Source organism: Anguilla rostrata, chromosome 5, assembly GCF_018555375.3.
Source record: "Anguilla rostrata isolate EN2019 chromosome 5, ASM1855537v3, whole genome shotgun sequence".
Lineage (NCBI taxonomy): Eukaryota > Metazoa > Chordata > Actinopteri > Anguilliformes > Anguillidae > Anguilla > Anguilla rostrata.
In genome coordinates, this window is record NC_057937.1 from 4,440,687 (window position 1) to 4,455,630 (window position 14,944).

The 14,944-nt window shown below is 44.9% G+C and overlaps 1 protein-coding gene across 1 annotated transcript; it reads right to left on the minus strand.

Annotated features, from left to right (window-relative positions):
- Positions 1-2,615: 2,615 nt before the first annotated feature.
- zgc:154142 (uncharacterized protein LOC555481 homolog) lies at positions 2,616-14,391 on the minus strand. Its single transcript, XM_064334654.1, has 20 exons — positions 14,167-14,391; positions 12,921-13,057; positions 12,332-12,425; positions 12,085-12,225; positions 11,671-11,768; positions 11,368-11,479; positions 10,768-10,965; positions 10,084-10,305; positions 9,629-9,769; positions 8,457-8,693; positions 7,905-8,090; positions 7,711-7,820; positions 7,433-7,533; positions 6,892-7,169; positions 5,937-6,100; positions 5,592-5,775; positions 4,925-5,143; positions 4,639-4,779; positions 4,062-4,298; positions 2,616-3,545 (listed from the first exon to the last, which is right to left on the minus strand). Exons 1-20 carry the CDS (start codon positions 14,324-14,326, stop codon positions 3,235-3,237), a joined length of 3,471 nt encoding a protein of 1,156 aa, XP_064190724.1. The 5' UTR covers positions 14,327-14,391; the 3' UTR covers positions 2,616-3,234.
- Positions 14,392-14,944: the final 553 nt, after the last annotated feature.

The window sequence follows — 14,944 nt, forward strand, 5'->3', positions numbered from 1 at the left end:
TTACAACGACGGACAGTTGAGGTAAAGTTTTAGAAATAACGGTGAAAAAATGACCAAACATTAATATCATAGTCGTATTGGTCTAAATCGTCTATAAAACGTGAGGTGATGTTTTGTTTAGCTATACGAATCCGTTGCTAGCTAAAGGAATTACATTTCCTGTCTTTAGCCACACCTAGCCGGCCGTCATCCAACACTAAATCGTTTTATTAACACGCTTGCTGAAGTACAGCGCGTCTAACTTCGCAGGGCTGGCCAAGATAACTTTCAAACCAAATGTGGTGCAATTTGCCAAAGCTAACTCTCAGCTAGCACAGCAAATACAAATTTCCAGAGAAAAACACAAGTGGGAGTCAATCTTGATATTGCTAACGTTTCTTAAATTGTATTTTTATTGAACAGACACGATTTCAGGAAACCAACAAAATGCCAAAAATTCCAGTTGGCTTTTAAATCCGACATGCACGTGCTAAATCAGCGTATATTTGCTTGAAAACTCCAAAAGGGTACCAAAGGTGGTCTGTTGTGAAAAGTTGCTAATTGTGTCGAGGGCACATTCAAAATAAACATTTCGCCACGTCCCAACGTGCTATGGGCATTGAATGCAACCATACGGTAGCACAGTTCTGATAGGGAAACAAAACAAGTATTACAAAACATGAGGCTGCAAGATTCGGTTTGTTGCTTATTTCAACAGAATGTATGTGCTTGTTACACAATGATATTTAAACATAACAGATTGATTGTTCAAATGGTCAATACGCTATATATTGTCTTGTAGGCGTATATATAAAAAAAATAAAATATCAACTGTAGGTTGAACCATATTTTGTGCTTCATAAGGATGTTGCTGTTATTATTATTATTATTATTATTATTATTATTATTATTATTAATAAATGTATATGAGACCACTGAAAAAACTGTCCTTTTGATAATCGCCATGGTGATGCATAAACAGAACACGGCGATGAGTCACAGTGGCAGTAGAGGACAGTGTAATGGACTGTCATTTTCCGCTCTTTTTTAAAACCCTTGTTAAAACAATACAACAAAGCATCTGCTTTGTAAAAGTGAGCAGCACTCAATGAAAATGTCATTAAGCACTCAATAGCACCCTTTTTTCTCTTGCCATTGATTTTTTTTTTTTTTTACCTCACTAGTTTCTTTTTTTTTTCAGGCTTATTCTTTCCCAAATTTCCTGTTTCTTTGTTGTTGTTTTTTTGTAAAGGCTCTTTTGGAATTGAATTGAATTTGCATGGTCGATATTCTCTACAAATGACCCCTAGAAAAGAGCAACCAAAAGATGTTTAAATTTTTGGCTTGTTTTCTCTGTCCTGTTGACCGCGTCTGGTGCGATTAAAATGCCCACATGATTTTCACGCCAGTCGTCAAAACTCGGAGGTCTGCTGCAGCAAAGCTCTCATGTATTCCAAACCTGAACTGTGTACAAAGGGGCAAGGCATTCTTCTCAGGGGGTGCACCAAAATTGTGAACCAGTTTAGCACAAAAATTAAGAGTATAAGAATAATACATTTCAACTATTGTTTGTTTTAAGTCCCTTGTTTGTGGTGTATTTATGTAACCAATTTTGATTTTACCATGTTTTTGTTTTTGATATGTTTACTATTACTTTTACTGTCCTCAACTCAAGTTAGCGTGTAGTTTATCATTGTTCTTAATTCGCTGTCTTCTTATGACTCAGAGCTCGTAAAGCTGTTTGTTTCCTTACATCTACTATGCCCTGCGGATAGAATTCACTGTTATGTAACTCAGAAATGAATGATTATTCTCACTGTTGAGATATGTGTCCCATAATCAGGAAATGTCCAGTATATGACCCCAAAAAAGACTTACTCGCAGAAATACTTCACTGGCCTGCCAGCCTCTTGGATATGGGAACCTGATGTCAGAGTTTTAAAATATGGCCAAAGTAATCAGCTCCTTTCATATTTTCCAGGCCCATTCGGCTCTGTATGTCTGGTCAGAGATGAAATAAGTGGTCATTCATGTGTGGCTGAGTGGAACATATTGACTCATAGAGAAGTTGTCGGGTTTTGTCTCGGTGCCAGCGTGAGAACAGGGGCTTTCTGTCCCTTACACAACCAGAGAGCTCAGTGTTCACCACCCCAGAGACTTCCCAGCATGCACTGCTGTCCTGGAGGCCCACAGGCTGGGGGGGGGGGGGGCAGGAGTGGGTGGTGTCTGAAACATCCACACCAAACACCCAAAGATCCACCCGAATGTAGCAGCGTCGTCCGTTAAAGCATATTCCAAGCTGGAGATATGAAATATAATTTAATATTTTGCCACACATTGACAGGTAGGACTACAAAACATCTTCATTACTGCGATATATCAGCACAACAATCTTAGTGACAGTGAACACTGCAGCATATCAGCACAGTGATGTTAAATAACAGAAAAAAGATGCAACGCTCTATATATGATTATATTTCATGAACAAATAACAAGACAGCAGCAACATGTCAGTTGTACGACCATCTCCAAATTGTCTTGAAAGCTAAACGACACTAAGTGCTCCAAATAGTACACAGGCTGGCAAACTCTGCTGAGGACTGGAGAAAATCAGAATAACTGAGGACCTTTTCAGCTGATGTGGATAATAACTTTATTGAAAAGGGATACATAAGGAAACATAATATTAATTTCAATCCATAGCTAGAAAAAAAGACTCTTTAGTCAAGTACATGTACAGGAATATAACATTTAGGAAGCTAAAGAACAAGACCATGCTGAAAAGCAGGGTTCAGATGTTTATCAGATGATAAATATGCCTACAGGTAATTACCTATGGTAGACCATTTTGAATTTTATTTGTTGTATAAACTAGAAAAACATAATTCACAAAATTTTTTTTTTGGTCAAGGCATTTGTGCGAATTAAATTATCTCCTTTTAATTCCCTTTGCATTTTGAGAGCTTCACTATACACACACGCACACACACACACACACACACACACACACACACACAGGTACTTTAGCTCGGTACAGGTGAGTAGGTTTCTCCTGGTTAGAACCCTGCAGTCCATGTTCATGATAACCAGTACCTGTAGGGTAAGAAGGATTTCTCTACTCCTGTACTTACACAGGGTGATGATGACCCTGGTGTAGGTGCTCCAGGTGGGGTTGGCTGGGGTGCTCAGGTATCAGCACCTCAGCGTCTTTGGCCGCTTGAGGTGATGCGTCCCAGGTGGTGGTAATGGGGTGTATCAGTTCATCTGAGTGGCTTGTGAGGTGTTTGGGATGTTCGTGGTGTTTGGGGTGTTTTCGGTGGTCGTGGTGGGTGTGGGGTTTGTGGTGGGTGTGGTATTTGGGATATTTGTGGTGGGCGCGGTGTCCATGGTGATCGACGCAGCGGTGGTGCCGGGCAGGGGCGGCAGAGTCGGGGGTGCAGGAGAGACAGCTTTCCAGTTTCCATGGAAACCCCTGTCCTGCGTGGCTTTGTTGCTGAGGAAGCGGATGACGGCGGCGTTTCCGCTGGTGGTCAGCGCTGGTGGGGCCGTGGATCCGCAGTACGGGCCTGTGTGGACATTGAGTCAATCTGGCTTATTCTGAGCCCCTGTCTGTTACTATGAGTTACTCTGTCGTACACTGCATTTACTCTGGATTGCTGTGTGAAGTTTGGAAAACGTGACTTTGATTTCACGATTCAAACCATCGTTATGCAGTATATTCAGTGTTTTGTCGGTGACTCGCAAAAACCTCATCATCACTCGACAACAAAATAGATTTCTCAGGAACATCAAAAAAAAAAATGTATTGTCAAATAGAAAAAAAAATGTTTTATTTTTAGCTGTTCCTGAGAACATCATTTTTGTTCTTTGTTATTGTATGCATATTGAAGTTTCTCATTTAGATCTATGTACTCTTGTTCTATGAACTAATAATGCTGCTCAAAAAACTAGTTTAACAGTACCATTGCTGATATTATGCAAAAAAAAAAAAAAAAAGATTTTTAAATCAAGCAATAAAAAATGGACATGTAAAATTCAGACCAGTTTGGATGCATATGAAGGAAAGCAAAAATAATACTGACCAAAAACTGAGACGTCTGAGCCCACTCCGTCAAAAATGGTGACATAATCATTGCAGGCTCCCAGCACATTTTGAGCCTGCAGACGGAAGTCTGTGAAGTTTATGTAGATTTGGTGGGTGGGCTCCACTGTGATTCGCCAGCTGCAGGCCTTCAGGGCAGGGTAGTTGGCATTGGGCCAACCGGGGGACACAAACTCCCCCTGCTCACTGCCAAAATGTCCCCCGCACTGCACCTCAGCTGAAAGCAGAACAAGCAAGCTTGGTTATATCTGTGCCCCCCGTGGTCCGGCTCAATGATGACGTGTGTGCGCTCCAAGTCTAGGGTATAACTCAATGGTGTTGCTCACTGGGGATGCTTGTGAGCTCTATGGTATAACTCAATGGTATAGCTCAGTGGGGATGTCTGTGATCTCTATGGTATAACTGGTGTAACTCAATATTGTAACTCAGTGGTGATTTATGTGAGCTCTCTGGTGTAACTCTGTATTGTAACTCAGTGGAGATTTATGTGGGCTCTCTGGTGTAACTCTGTATTGTAACTCAGTGGAGATTTATGTGGGCTCTATGGTGTAACTCACTGGGGATGTCTGCAGGATCTATGGCACTCCAGGAAGCGAGGAAGCCGGTGTCCACCACCCTGCTGTTGGAGGTGAACTGAACGGTCAGAGTGTCACTGGTGGTCACCAGATCACTGGGCACAGAGCTTCCACAGTGAGTCCCTGCAATACAACACACACACACACACACACAGTAAATCTCTGCAATGCGCCACAGACACGCATCACACACCCCCACGCGCACCCGCCCCCTGGACTTCTTTAACGGAAACAGCAGTAGTATAGCAGCAGCAGCGGCGCGGCGCACCCAGGGAGCCGATGTGATCGGAGAGACTGAGCTTGTCGTTCATGCACAGTTCGCTGTCCTCCAGGGAGAAGTTGCGGAAGTGCAGGCGCACTAGTTTCCCCAGGGGCGCTTTGATGTTCCAGAGGCAGCCGGCGTTGTTGCTGTAGGTGAGGGGGTGGTTCATGGAGGACAGGCTTCCCCTCAGCCCGGTCACGTCCTTGGCCCCCCCACACCCCGAGACTGCGGGAGAGAGAGCCAGGCACACCACTGAGCTGCACAGACTAGTGGAGCAAAGCACCGCTATTCAACATGCTAACTAATGAGCAAAGCTCTGCTATTCAACATACTAACTACTGGAGCAAAGCTCCGCTGTTGAACATGCTAACTAATGAGCAAAGCACCGCTATTCAACATGCTAACTAATGAGCAAAGCACCGCTATTCGATATGCTAACTAATGAGCAAAGCCCAGCTATTCAACATGCTAACTAATGAGCAAAGCCCAGCTATTCAACATGCTAACTAATGAGCAAAGCCCAGCTATTCAACATGCTAACTAATGAGCAAAGCGCTGCTATTCAACATGCTAACTAATGAGTCAAAGCACCGCTAATTAACATGCTAACTAATGAGTCAAAGCACCGCTAATTAACATGATAACTAATGAGCAAAGCACAGAGACATCGTACTTTGGAGGTCGTAGATGTTCTTGCGGATGACTTGCTCGATCCAGGGGATGTAGGCCGAGGTGCGGGTGAAGACGCTGGGCTTCTTGTCCATGATGCAGCCGATGGGCCCAAAGCTGGTGATGCCGTGGATCTCCCAGGGGCTGGTAGCATTGTCCTGGCAGACCAGAGGGCCTCCAGAGTCCCCCTGTGGCAGGGGAGAGAGTGCCCCCCCTTCAATCTGGCAAATATTGTACCAAAAAGCCACTGACTTTGTTCCCCTTGTGAAGCCCAGCTATGAGTTCCTCTGCTCAGAGGTGGCTGTTAGCATTGTCTATCTGGAGCTCATTAAAACCTGGGAATACAGACCTGGCACACAGACTTGAGCTCATCCGGGCTGTTGTAGCCACAGCAGATCATAGAGGGCTTGACCTGGAACCACCAGTAGTCCATCCTTTTACAGGTGTCAAAGGGCACCACAGGTAGATCCACCTGGTTGAGTGTCTCTGCCGCCTTTGGAGCAGTGGAGTTACCTGGTTGCAAGGGGGCAGTGTGAGCCAATTCAGTGCCCAAGTATCTCTCACAAAACTTCATCAACAGTCAGCTCTATTAGCAGCTGTGCTTCACTTGTTCAGTTGCTCAGATCTAGAGAATTCTATTCAACCGTCAAAGCTTTTTACTGATTATGTGAGGTTTACTACAGGACTACAGAATGATGATGATAATTATAGTGGTCATCATCAGTATTATTATGATAATTACCACCAGTGGACAATTGTAGAAAATGATGCTTTATGGCTGATTATATTTACCTCTAGAGTCTAGGCAAAACCAAGGGTAACTCATTTAACCTGCTGCTTTTATAAATAATAATTAAGCTCTCTGTTGGGTCTCACTGATGCCCCAGTGATTTTGGGAGCAAATTAAAATTTTAAATTTAATTTAATTTTGAAATGGATAAAATTAAATATGGAAGATTAGATGTTGGAATAGATAAATTAGATATCCAGAAGAGACCATAGGTTTAAGAGGGGCGGTCTTTCCTGTCTCCTCACCTCAGCATTAGAGAAGGGGCGGGGCCTCACCTGTCTCCTCCCCTCAGGGTTAGAGAAGGGGCGGGGCCTCACCTGTCTCCTCACCACAGCATTAGAGAAGGGGCGGGGCCTCACCTGTCTCCTCCCCTCAGGGCTAGAGAAGGGGCAGGGCCTCACCTGTCTCATCGCCCCAGGGTTAGAGAAGGGGCGGGGCCTCACCTGTCATTCCCCCCTCGGCTAAAGGACGGGCTACCTGTCCCTACCCTTGCGAAAAAGGGGCGGGGCCTCACCCGTCTCATCGCCCCAGCCAGTAGCGTAGCACTTCTTCCCCCCGGCCAGGATCTCCTCTGGAGAGGGCCGGCAGGCGAAGCTGACCTCCTCCGTGGGGAACACCTCGCCGTCCAGGCGCACCAGAGCGATGTCGAACTCCACGGTGGGCACCTGTGGGTACTTGAAGCCTTGGTGCCTGTGTATGCCGGTGATGGGCAGGCACTGCTCGCTGGGCTCCGTCAGCGTCAGGTTGTGCTTCCCGAAGCACATGCGCCAGCGCGGGAGCTCGTCTGCGTAGCTGCACACAGCACAACGCCGTCAACGCTTCGCCTGAGCACTGTCATACTGAGCACTCCTTCAAAACTACTGAGCAGTCCCCACAATTTAGTAAGTAGTAAAAATTTAGTTAAATATTTTTAACGACAAATATTTTCCCCTGGTATGGAAATCAACATGTAGGTCAGGTTTTTGTGAAGAATCCCAGAGTGAACAGAGTGAAGGTTTATTTAAAATGACTAAAGGCTGAATTTATAAAAGGAGTTTAAGGAGTGATTTACTTACTTTATGAAGCAGTGAGCTGCTGTTAAAACCCAGTTCTTGTGGACGAGGGTCCCGCCACAGATGTGAGCGAACCTTGGCTGTGGTTGGCTGGCCGGCCACACCTGCGCGTGGGTAGAGGGGTCAAAGAGGTGCGTCAGCGGTGACGTCCAAACCAGTCACACACAGGAGAACCGCTGAATGCTTCAGACAGCGTCACGTGCTGGGGCTGAGAGACACATGTTCGCACAGCCACGCCCAAACACACCAGTGGCCACGCCCAGAAATACACCTGAATTTACCTGCATTGAAACCTGCCAGGGCCAGGAGTGAGGTTTGGCGGGCTCGCCGTTGACGATGCGTGTGTTGATCATCGGGGGGATGGCGGGTGTGCCGCAGGTAGCAGGCCAGTCTAAAGACCGTGTGGCACAGTTAGGAAAACATCTTACAACTTAGACATCTGTGTTTAAAGACGGAAATGGGCAGTTATGGTTACCGATGGGGATGTCGTCCCAGGGGTTGGGGGGCGTCGGGGGCTCTGTGGGGGCAGGCAGGGAGGGGTCAGTCGTCCAGGTGGCTCTGACACCTTTGGCCTCGGTGAAGAAGTCCGAGTGGAAGCGTATCAGCAGGCTGTTCCCTGTGCTCTGGATCACAGCGGGGAGTTTGGACCCACAGAACGGGCCTGGAATGGAAGAGGTACAAAGAGGTACATTCATTCTGCTGCATGTAGGGCTGCTATACAACACTGATAATATTGCAGAAACATAGCCTGGATTATGCTAGCTAATGCTAGCCGACATTTCACTAGTGGTGCTGCTTGCTTAAATGGGTGTACTAAACCCACTGAATTTTATTGATGGTCTACTAATATGTCAAAAGATACTTTGAATAGTTTTTATCATTGCGCAATATCGTATATCGTACTCTCAGACAAAAGCTTGAAATGTCTACTTGGCAGTTAAATTATTATCTAATTAACACTATTAAAATAGCGTGTGCTGTGTGACTTTACATGCAAAAGGAGCTGAGAGTTTCACTCTTCACCCACCGTGCTTCTTCGCTCCGGCAGTCGTGCCGTCGTAAACGACCACGTTATCGTAGCATCTTCCGATCAGTGGGCCGGGCTCCTCCACTTCGAAATGTGTGAACGTCAGAGTTATGGTCTTTCCGGCCGGCACCCGGATGCTCCACATGCACTGGCTGTTACCGGGGTAGTTCATGGGCCAGTTCTTCGTCTTTATGACTCCAACCTCCTCGTGCGAAGCTCCACCACACCCCTGGATCTCTGAGGATGACACCACGCAGGTGTTCACTCCAGAGCGCCAGACCTGTAGGCTCTATCTCACATGTCAGCGCATTGTCATGCATGATGAGACCTTTCAAGCGCATTTTCCACATCTGGCAACCAGTAGAATGTCTCAGCAGCACCCCAAATCATAATGGAGTAAAGACATATCAGATTTTATAGCTAAGAAAGAAGCTAGGCAACACGGTGTCATTGATGCAAGTCACCACAAGTATTAATAGCGTCCCCTTGTGGAGAATCAAACCATGTCCATGATGTGCTTTGGATCTAAAAAAGTTCAATTCTGAAAAAAATCTGATGTAGAATTTTTTGTTGGCTGCACTGAAAATGGGCAGAACATCAGAGATGTACCACGGCACTGATTAATTTACTGATCCTCATTAACACATCCTCGCAGCACATCTGGGACATAATGTCAGATGACACCAATGAATAGGAATGAGCAGCTTCGCCAAAACTGCAGCTGCAAGCAAATACACAGCCTGGCGATGTATTTTAAATCAGCGTACTACTGCATATTAATCTCAGCTGGGGAGGAGGGCGAGTTTGATACCCATGGCAGTATTCTGTACCAACAGGCCAAATATGTTGTTTGACAAATCAGGCACAGTTTTATCTGGCTACATGATTAGCTTCACAGAAATTACCAGTTTTTTTATATTTTTTTATTTTTTTGGACAACAGCATAGGGAACACCATTTGGCATTGCTTCAGAAAGTCTGCAGTCCCAGTAATTGACTCTCCGATAGTGTCTATCTTATCTGCTGTATATGCAATGTCATGCAGCACAAATCACACCGCTGGATAACGTATTTCACGTGACTTTTGTACTTTATGCAGCTCTTTGAAGATTTTATCGATGCTCGTGGCTAATTCTTTGACCGACGGTACCCCGAGCCAGGTGTGTGTCTTACCTGAAATGTCCTCGGGGTATGTCGCCTCCCACCTGGCGGAGAAGCCGTGGTCAGTCAATCGGGAGTCGGACTGGAAACTGACGGACAGCCTGTTATCGGAACTGATGATGACAGGAGGGAGAACGTACCCGCAGTGTTTTCCTGAAAGAGAGCCATAGTGTTGAGACACACACACACACACGTGCACACACACTCACATGCACGTGCACACACGTACACAATCTACACATACACACACACATACACGTACACACACTCACACGTGCCCACAAACATTAGACGTCCTGTGTTCAGACTTCAGTCAATGTTCTGAGTACAGGACACACACAAGCACCAACCTATCATCTCGCCGTCTAAACAGCCTGCATTTATTGTTTACGTGTTTAATTATTGAGCGGACCGGCAGGTGATGCCGTGTTGTAGCCGATAGCGCCAGTGGCGCACGTGGTACATACCCATCGACTGCAGACTGTCGGAAACCTGGAGTCCGTCCTCTCCGCAGTTCCCCGCCTCTCCCACCACGGAGATGGCGGTCACCTGCAGCCTGGCCAGCAAGCCCTCTGGCACCGTGATGTTCCACGCGCACCTCAGGTTGGCTGGGTAGGGCTGCGGGTAACCTTTGGACTGGATCTCACCTTTACGGCCGGTCAGCACCGCATTGGTGCCGCAGCCTGAGTCTAAAAACGGAGGAGGAGAAGAGCGTAGTTGGATTTGTGAAATGCCATTTGAGCCCGTTGCGGGGGTTTTTGGGCTGTCGGAGGCTACAGTTCTTTCTGCTTGAGCACAGGCATTAGGTTTTTGTGTTAAGGGTTTTGCACGTCGTCACAATCTTTGGAAAGTAATTGAAAAAAATGGAGGAGCCGTGTAAGCTATGTGGGTAAAACAGGAATAGGTGCTCACTTAATTCTGTTTGCGCTGATCGAGGTTGGATTACTGCCCGCTGATTTTTAACGGAATAGTACTTTACAGAATCAGAGTAACTGAAGTACTTTACAGGGAGTTCAAGCATACAAAACTACAAGAAAGCGATAAAAACCCATCATATTGGTTATGTAAAAGCTTGTACAAAACTAGTGTGTAAGTTCAAAGTTGGAAATGTATAAAATCCAGTTTTGGGTAATGCGACACTGAGGCCTTACCGACAGGTGGTGGTGTTGTGCTGGGACCGGCACTGGTACTGGTCTGGGGCGTGGTGCTGGGAAAAGGCTTGGAACTGGCCAGCCTGTAGGTGGCGTCAAAGCCTTTTCTACTCAGGGAGCTGTCCGTTTTGAATCGGATCACCATGGTGTTGCCGGTGGAGACCACTGGACTGGGAGTCTTTCCACCGCAAAAACGACCTAAGGACACAAGCTCTTAAGTTCTCTCTGTTTTCGAACCAATTTTCATTCTTCTTGAAAAATGGTCACTAGATTAAGCGAGCCTGAAATTAAATCCATATTTAATATAATGCGTTGGATTTAATGAGGGCCTTGTAAAGTTTATAAGTTCTAATTTAATTTTTTATAAGCCCCTTCAGAAGTGAGTTTTAACATAATTAATTTTCTACTCATAAACCTTAATGTGAATAGTGCTCTAGCACGTAAGAGCAGATTTCATAGAGTTAAATCTCTCACACAATACTTCTGAGTCTCAGTTGAGACCTTAATGTCGACCATCACCACCCACACCTGACTTATGCAAAGAATAAACAAGCATTCTGTGTGATGATTCATTCATTTCATATCGTGATTATCCTTTACCCAAGTGAGCCGAGTCATAAACATCCACGTAGTCTCCACAGTTGGTCGGAACAAGGTCGAAGGTGGAGAACGTGAGTCTGATCTGCTGTCCCTCGGGCACCGTGATCTTCCACTGAAATACAAAGGGCGGTATTACAGCCCCACAAGAATCCACCCAAGTACTAATAAGTAGCAACAGAGATCCCAGGAGGTTTCACACAAGTAGCAGTGCTACTGAAGAGCACTATAGATCCCCAAATAGAGGATCCACACGTAACAATACTAACAAGCAGCTTAGCTCCCAAATAGGAAGGGGGGGGGTACCTGGTACAGCGCCACATTCTCATAATTTTGGAAGGGAAATCCTGGGCTCTTGATCTCCCCATAGGTACCTTGCAGGTGGCCACCTCCTCCCGCTATTTCTGGAAAATGGAGGGAAAGACAGAGAGAGCGTTCAGTCACAAAGACCCCCCCCAAAAGAGGACTTTTTCACCCACACCCTTCTGCTGAAGAAGGTACACTTTCTGCACCTGTTCAGTGGGACAGGGCCCAGTCAGCTTCACACACACACAGTCCTGAAGTGGACATGGCAAAAGGGTCTATGGACCAGTCAGCCCTTTTGCACATTTGTCAAACACAGACTGTTATTTCCTGAATTTGCGTATTGCAAAGTGGAAGGAGGTTTTCTGTACATTGTCCATGAGAACTCTGCTGTTATGCAGTGTGGGGCTATAGTACCTGCAGTGCTCTCCGGAGCTACCGCGCTGTAACGGGCTTTGAATCCTTTGTCTGTTCCCTGGTCATTGGTGTCGAAGTACACCACCAAACTGTTCCCCAGGGAAACCAACGGTTTGGGTTTTGTGCGCCCGCAATACTTCCCTATAAAACCCAGAAAGAAAGAAACATTTCGCCATCGGTTCTGCCAAACATACAGCATATTAAATGCACTCTAGATTAGACCGTAAAAATGGTTTTGGACGCTTACCGATGGTTCCCAGGTTGTCCTGTATAGTGAGGAAATCCGACGAGCACAAGTCTGTGTCCTCTAGAGAGAAGTCTTCAAACCACAGTTGGATGACCTAAATCATAGCAGAGTGCCATGGGCTACTTAAACCATGACAGGGTGCATGGGACCTAAACAGTGGCAGTGCATTGGAAGAGACATTCCTGTGAGCGATCACAAGCCGAGTGTCAGTTTTCAGTAAAATGAAAATGTGTACCACATCCTGCATATCAGTCAAAAAGAACTATTATCAGCCAAAAATAAATATAGATAACCCATTTTGCATATTTATATCTGTGCATATTCAGTCATTTATAACGAACATATCAGATATCAGGGTGGTACTCTCTGGATCAAAACTCACTGGGCAGTCACATACTACAATTCCCAGAATTCAAAGCTTGCGTAGCATGCCACCCACCAGTGACTAGATAAGAACATCTGCTAAATTAATTAAAATGTAAGACCTGAATAAGTAAAAACAGAATAAGTATGAGGTCATGTGTAAAAGATGTCCAGCTTCTTTTTGTATTGTGATGTTTTTGTCTTTCATGCGTAATTTGCCCTGTACCTTGTCTGGGCTGACAGTGATGTGCCAGCTGCAGCCATTGCCGTTGTCATAATTATTTGGGTAGTTCTTGCTGGAGAACTCCCCTGAAGGCCCCGTTAGCTGCTGTGGATTTCCACATCCAGAATCGATCACGGCATCTGTGAATGAACAGGACATTTTAACTCTTCATTTTCAAAACTGATTTTCAAAACGGATTCCACTGATACTATTGAACTGGTGTATGTGGACACCTGACATCCAACATCTCACCCAAAATTATGGGCATTAATGTGGACTTTGTCCACCCTTTGCTGCTATAACAACCTCCACTCTTCTGGGAATTCTTTATACTAGATTTGCTTTCATTCAGCCAGAAGAGCATTAGTGAGGTCGGGCACTGTTTGGGCAATTAGACCTGGCTTGCAGTTGGCTTTCCAATTGATCCCAAATGTGTAGGATGGGGTTGAGGTCAGGGCCCTGTGCAGGTTCTTCCACATCACTCTCAACAAAACAATTCCTATATGGACCTAGCTGTGTACCCGGGGGCATTGTCATGCTGAAATTGGAAAGGGAAGCACAGAATTGTTTAGAATGTGATTGTATGCTGTAGCATTATGATTTTCCTTCACTGGAACTAAGGGCCCTAGCCCAAACCATGAAAAACAGCCCCAGACCAAGGGGTGCCAAGATACCTTTGGTCATATAGTGTATCAGCAGATAAGATGTCCAACAGCTCGTGAATAATTTACAGCTTTGATAGAGTCGAAGTGTAATCTACCACATGCATCTGTACACTATAAATGCTCACAGTCATCTTCATTAGACACTACAACCAGCTGATAACCGAAAAACACAATATAATCCACGTGAAAGAGGGTACTTCTTGCAAATAACAGTCAGCTAAATTCTCTGAAGATTTGGAGACTTTGTGTGCTCCTTCATTAGAGAATGCTCCTTGATTAGAGATCTGTAATGACCTTAATTAGAGAGCTGTAATGACTGAGAATACTCATTAATTAGAGAGCTGTAATGACTGAGAATACTCATTAATTAGAGAGCTGTAATGATTGAGAATATTCATTAATTAGAGAGCTGTAATGATTCTGAGAATACTCCTTAATTAGAGAGCTATAATGACTCTGAGAATACTCCTTAATTAGAGAGCTATAATGACTCTGAGAATACTCCTTAATTAGAGAGCTGTAATGACTCTGAAAATGCTCCTTAATTAGACAGATGTAGTATCCAGTTGGCAGTTAAAACTCACCCTCTCCTTCTTCATCTCCCCCCGTGGAGGACTGGCGCTCTAAGACGTATGCCACGATCAGGCCGATGCACACTCCGGTCAGGGCCACAAAGAGAAAGATCAGGCATTTCTCCAGGGTGGTGAAGGTCTTCCGACCCTTTCTGGAACATTCCTCTCCCATGGTGCTCAGCTGCGGTGGAGATGTACGGGTGCTTGTGCACAGCACAGGCGTGTAAGGTCTGCTTGAAGGTGGATCTCAGGCTTATAACAGTCTCTCTCTCATGACCTTTGAGAGGCTGGACTTTTGTACTTTCATAAAGTTTGGGGCCTCAGGCTAGTGTTTCCCAAAGCTGAATAGCCCTTATCAGCACAGCTGGGGTACTACTGCTATTACTAATAGTACTGCTAACACTACTAATACTAATAGTGATCATAATAAAAACAATAACAGTAATAATAATTATACTGGATTAAAAGCAAATGCTTTGATAGTGATGTGGGTTGAAATATTAAAGGACAGTTCTTATTCTGTGGCAAGATTCTCCAGTGAGGACATTGTGTTATTTCCTTTGTAAATTATAAAATATTTAATATTTAATTCATTAAAAGCTACACTTGTTGTATGCAAAGCAGTACTTAGCATTGTGTATGTTTGAAACATTTTCATTCAATATTTGATAATGTTTTCAAAATATACTTGAAGGGGTGAGTCACAGAAAATTGGGGAGGCTCAGAAAACAAGCTTAGAAAGATCTGGAACCTTCATATGTGAAGCTGAACAGTTGAATTTATGGACTAA

What these genes read in the sequence shown, in the direction of transcription:
- zgc:154142 (XM_064334654.1), bottom strand. Translation starts at nt 14,326, where the DNA reads ATGGGAGAGGAATGTTCCAGAAAGGGTCGGAAGACCTTCACCACCCTG. An exon ending in AGCTCAAGTCTGTGTGCCAG is followed by an intron (nt 5,776 to 5,936) that starts GTCTGTATTCCC and finishes CCCCTGCCACAG; the next exon opens with GGGGACTCTGGAGGCCCTCT. An exon ending in GAACATCTACGACCTCCAAA is followed by an intron (nt 5,144 to 5,591) that starts GTACGATGTCTC and finishes TCTCTCCCGCAG; the next exon opens with TCTCGGGGTGTGGGGGGGCC.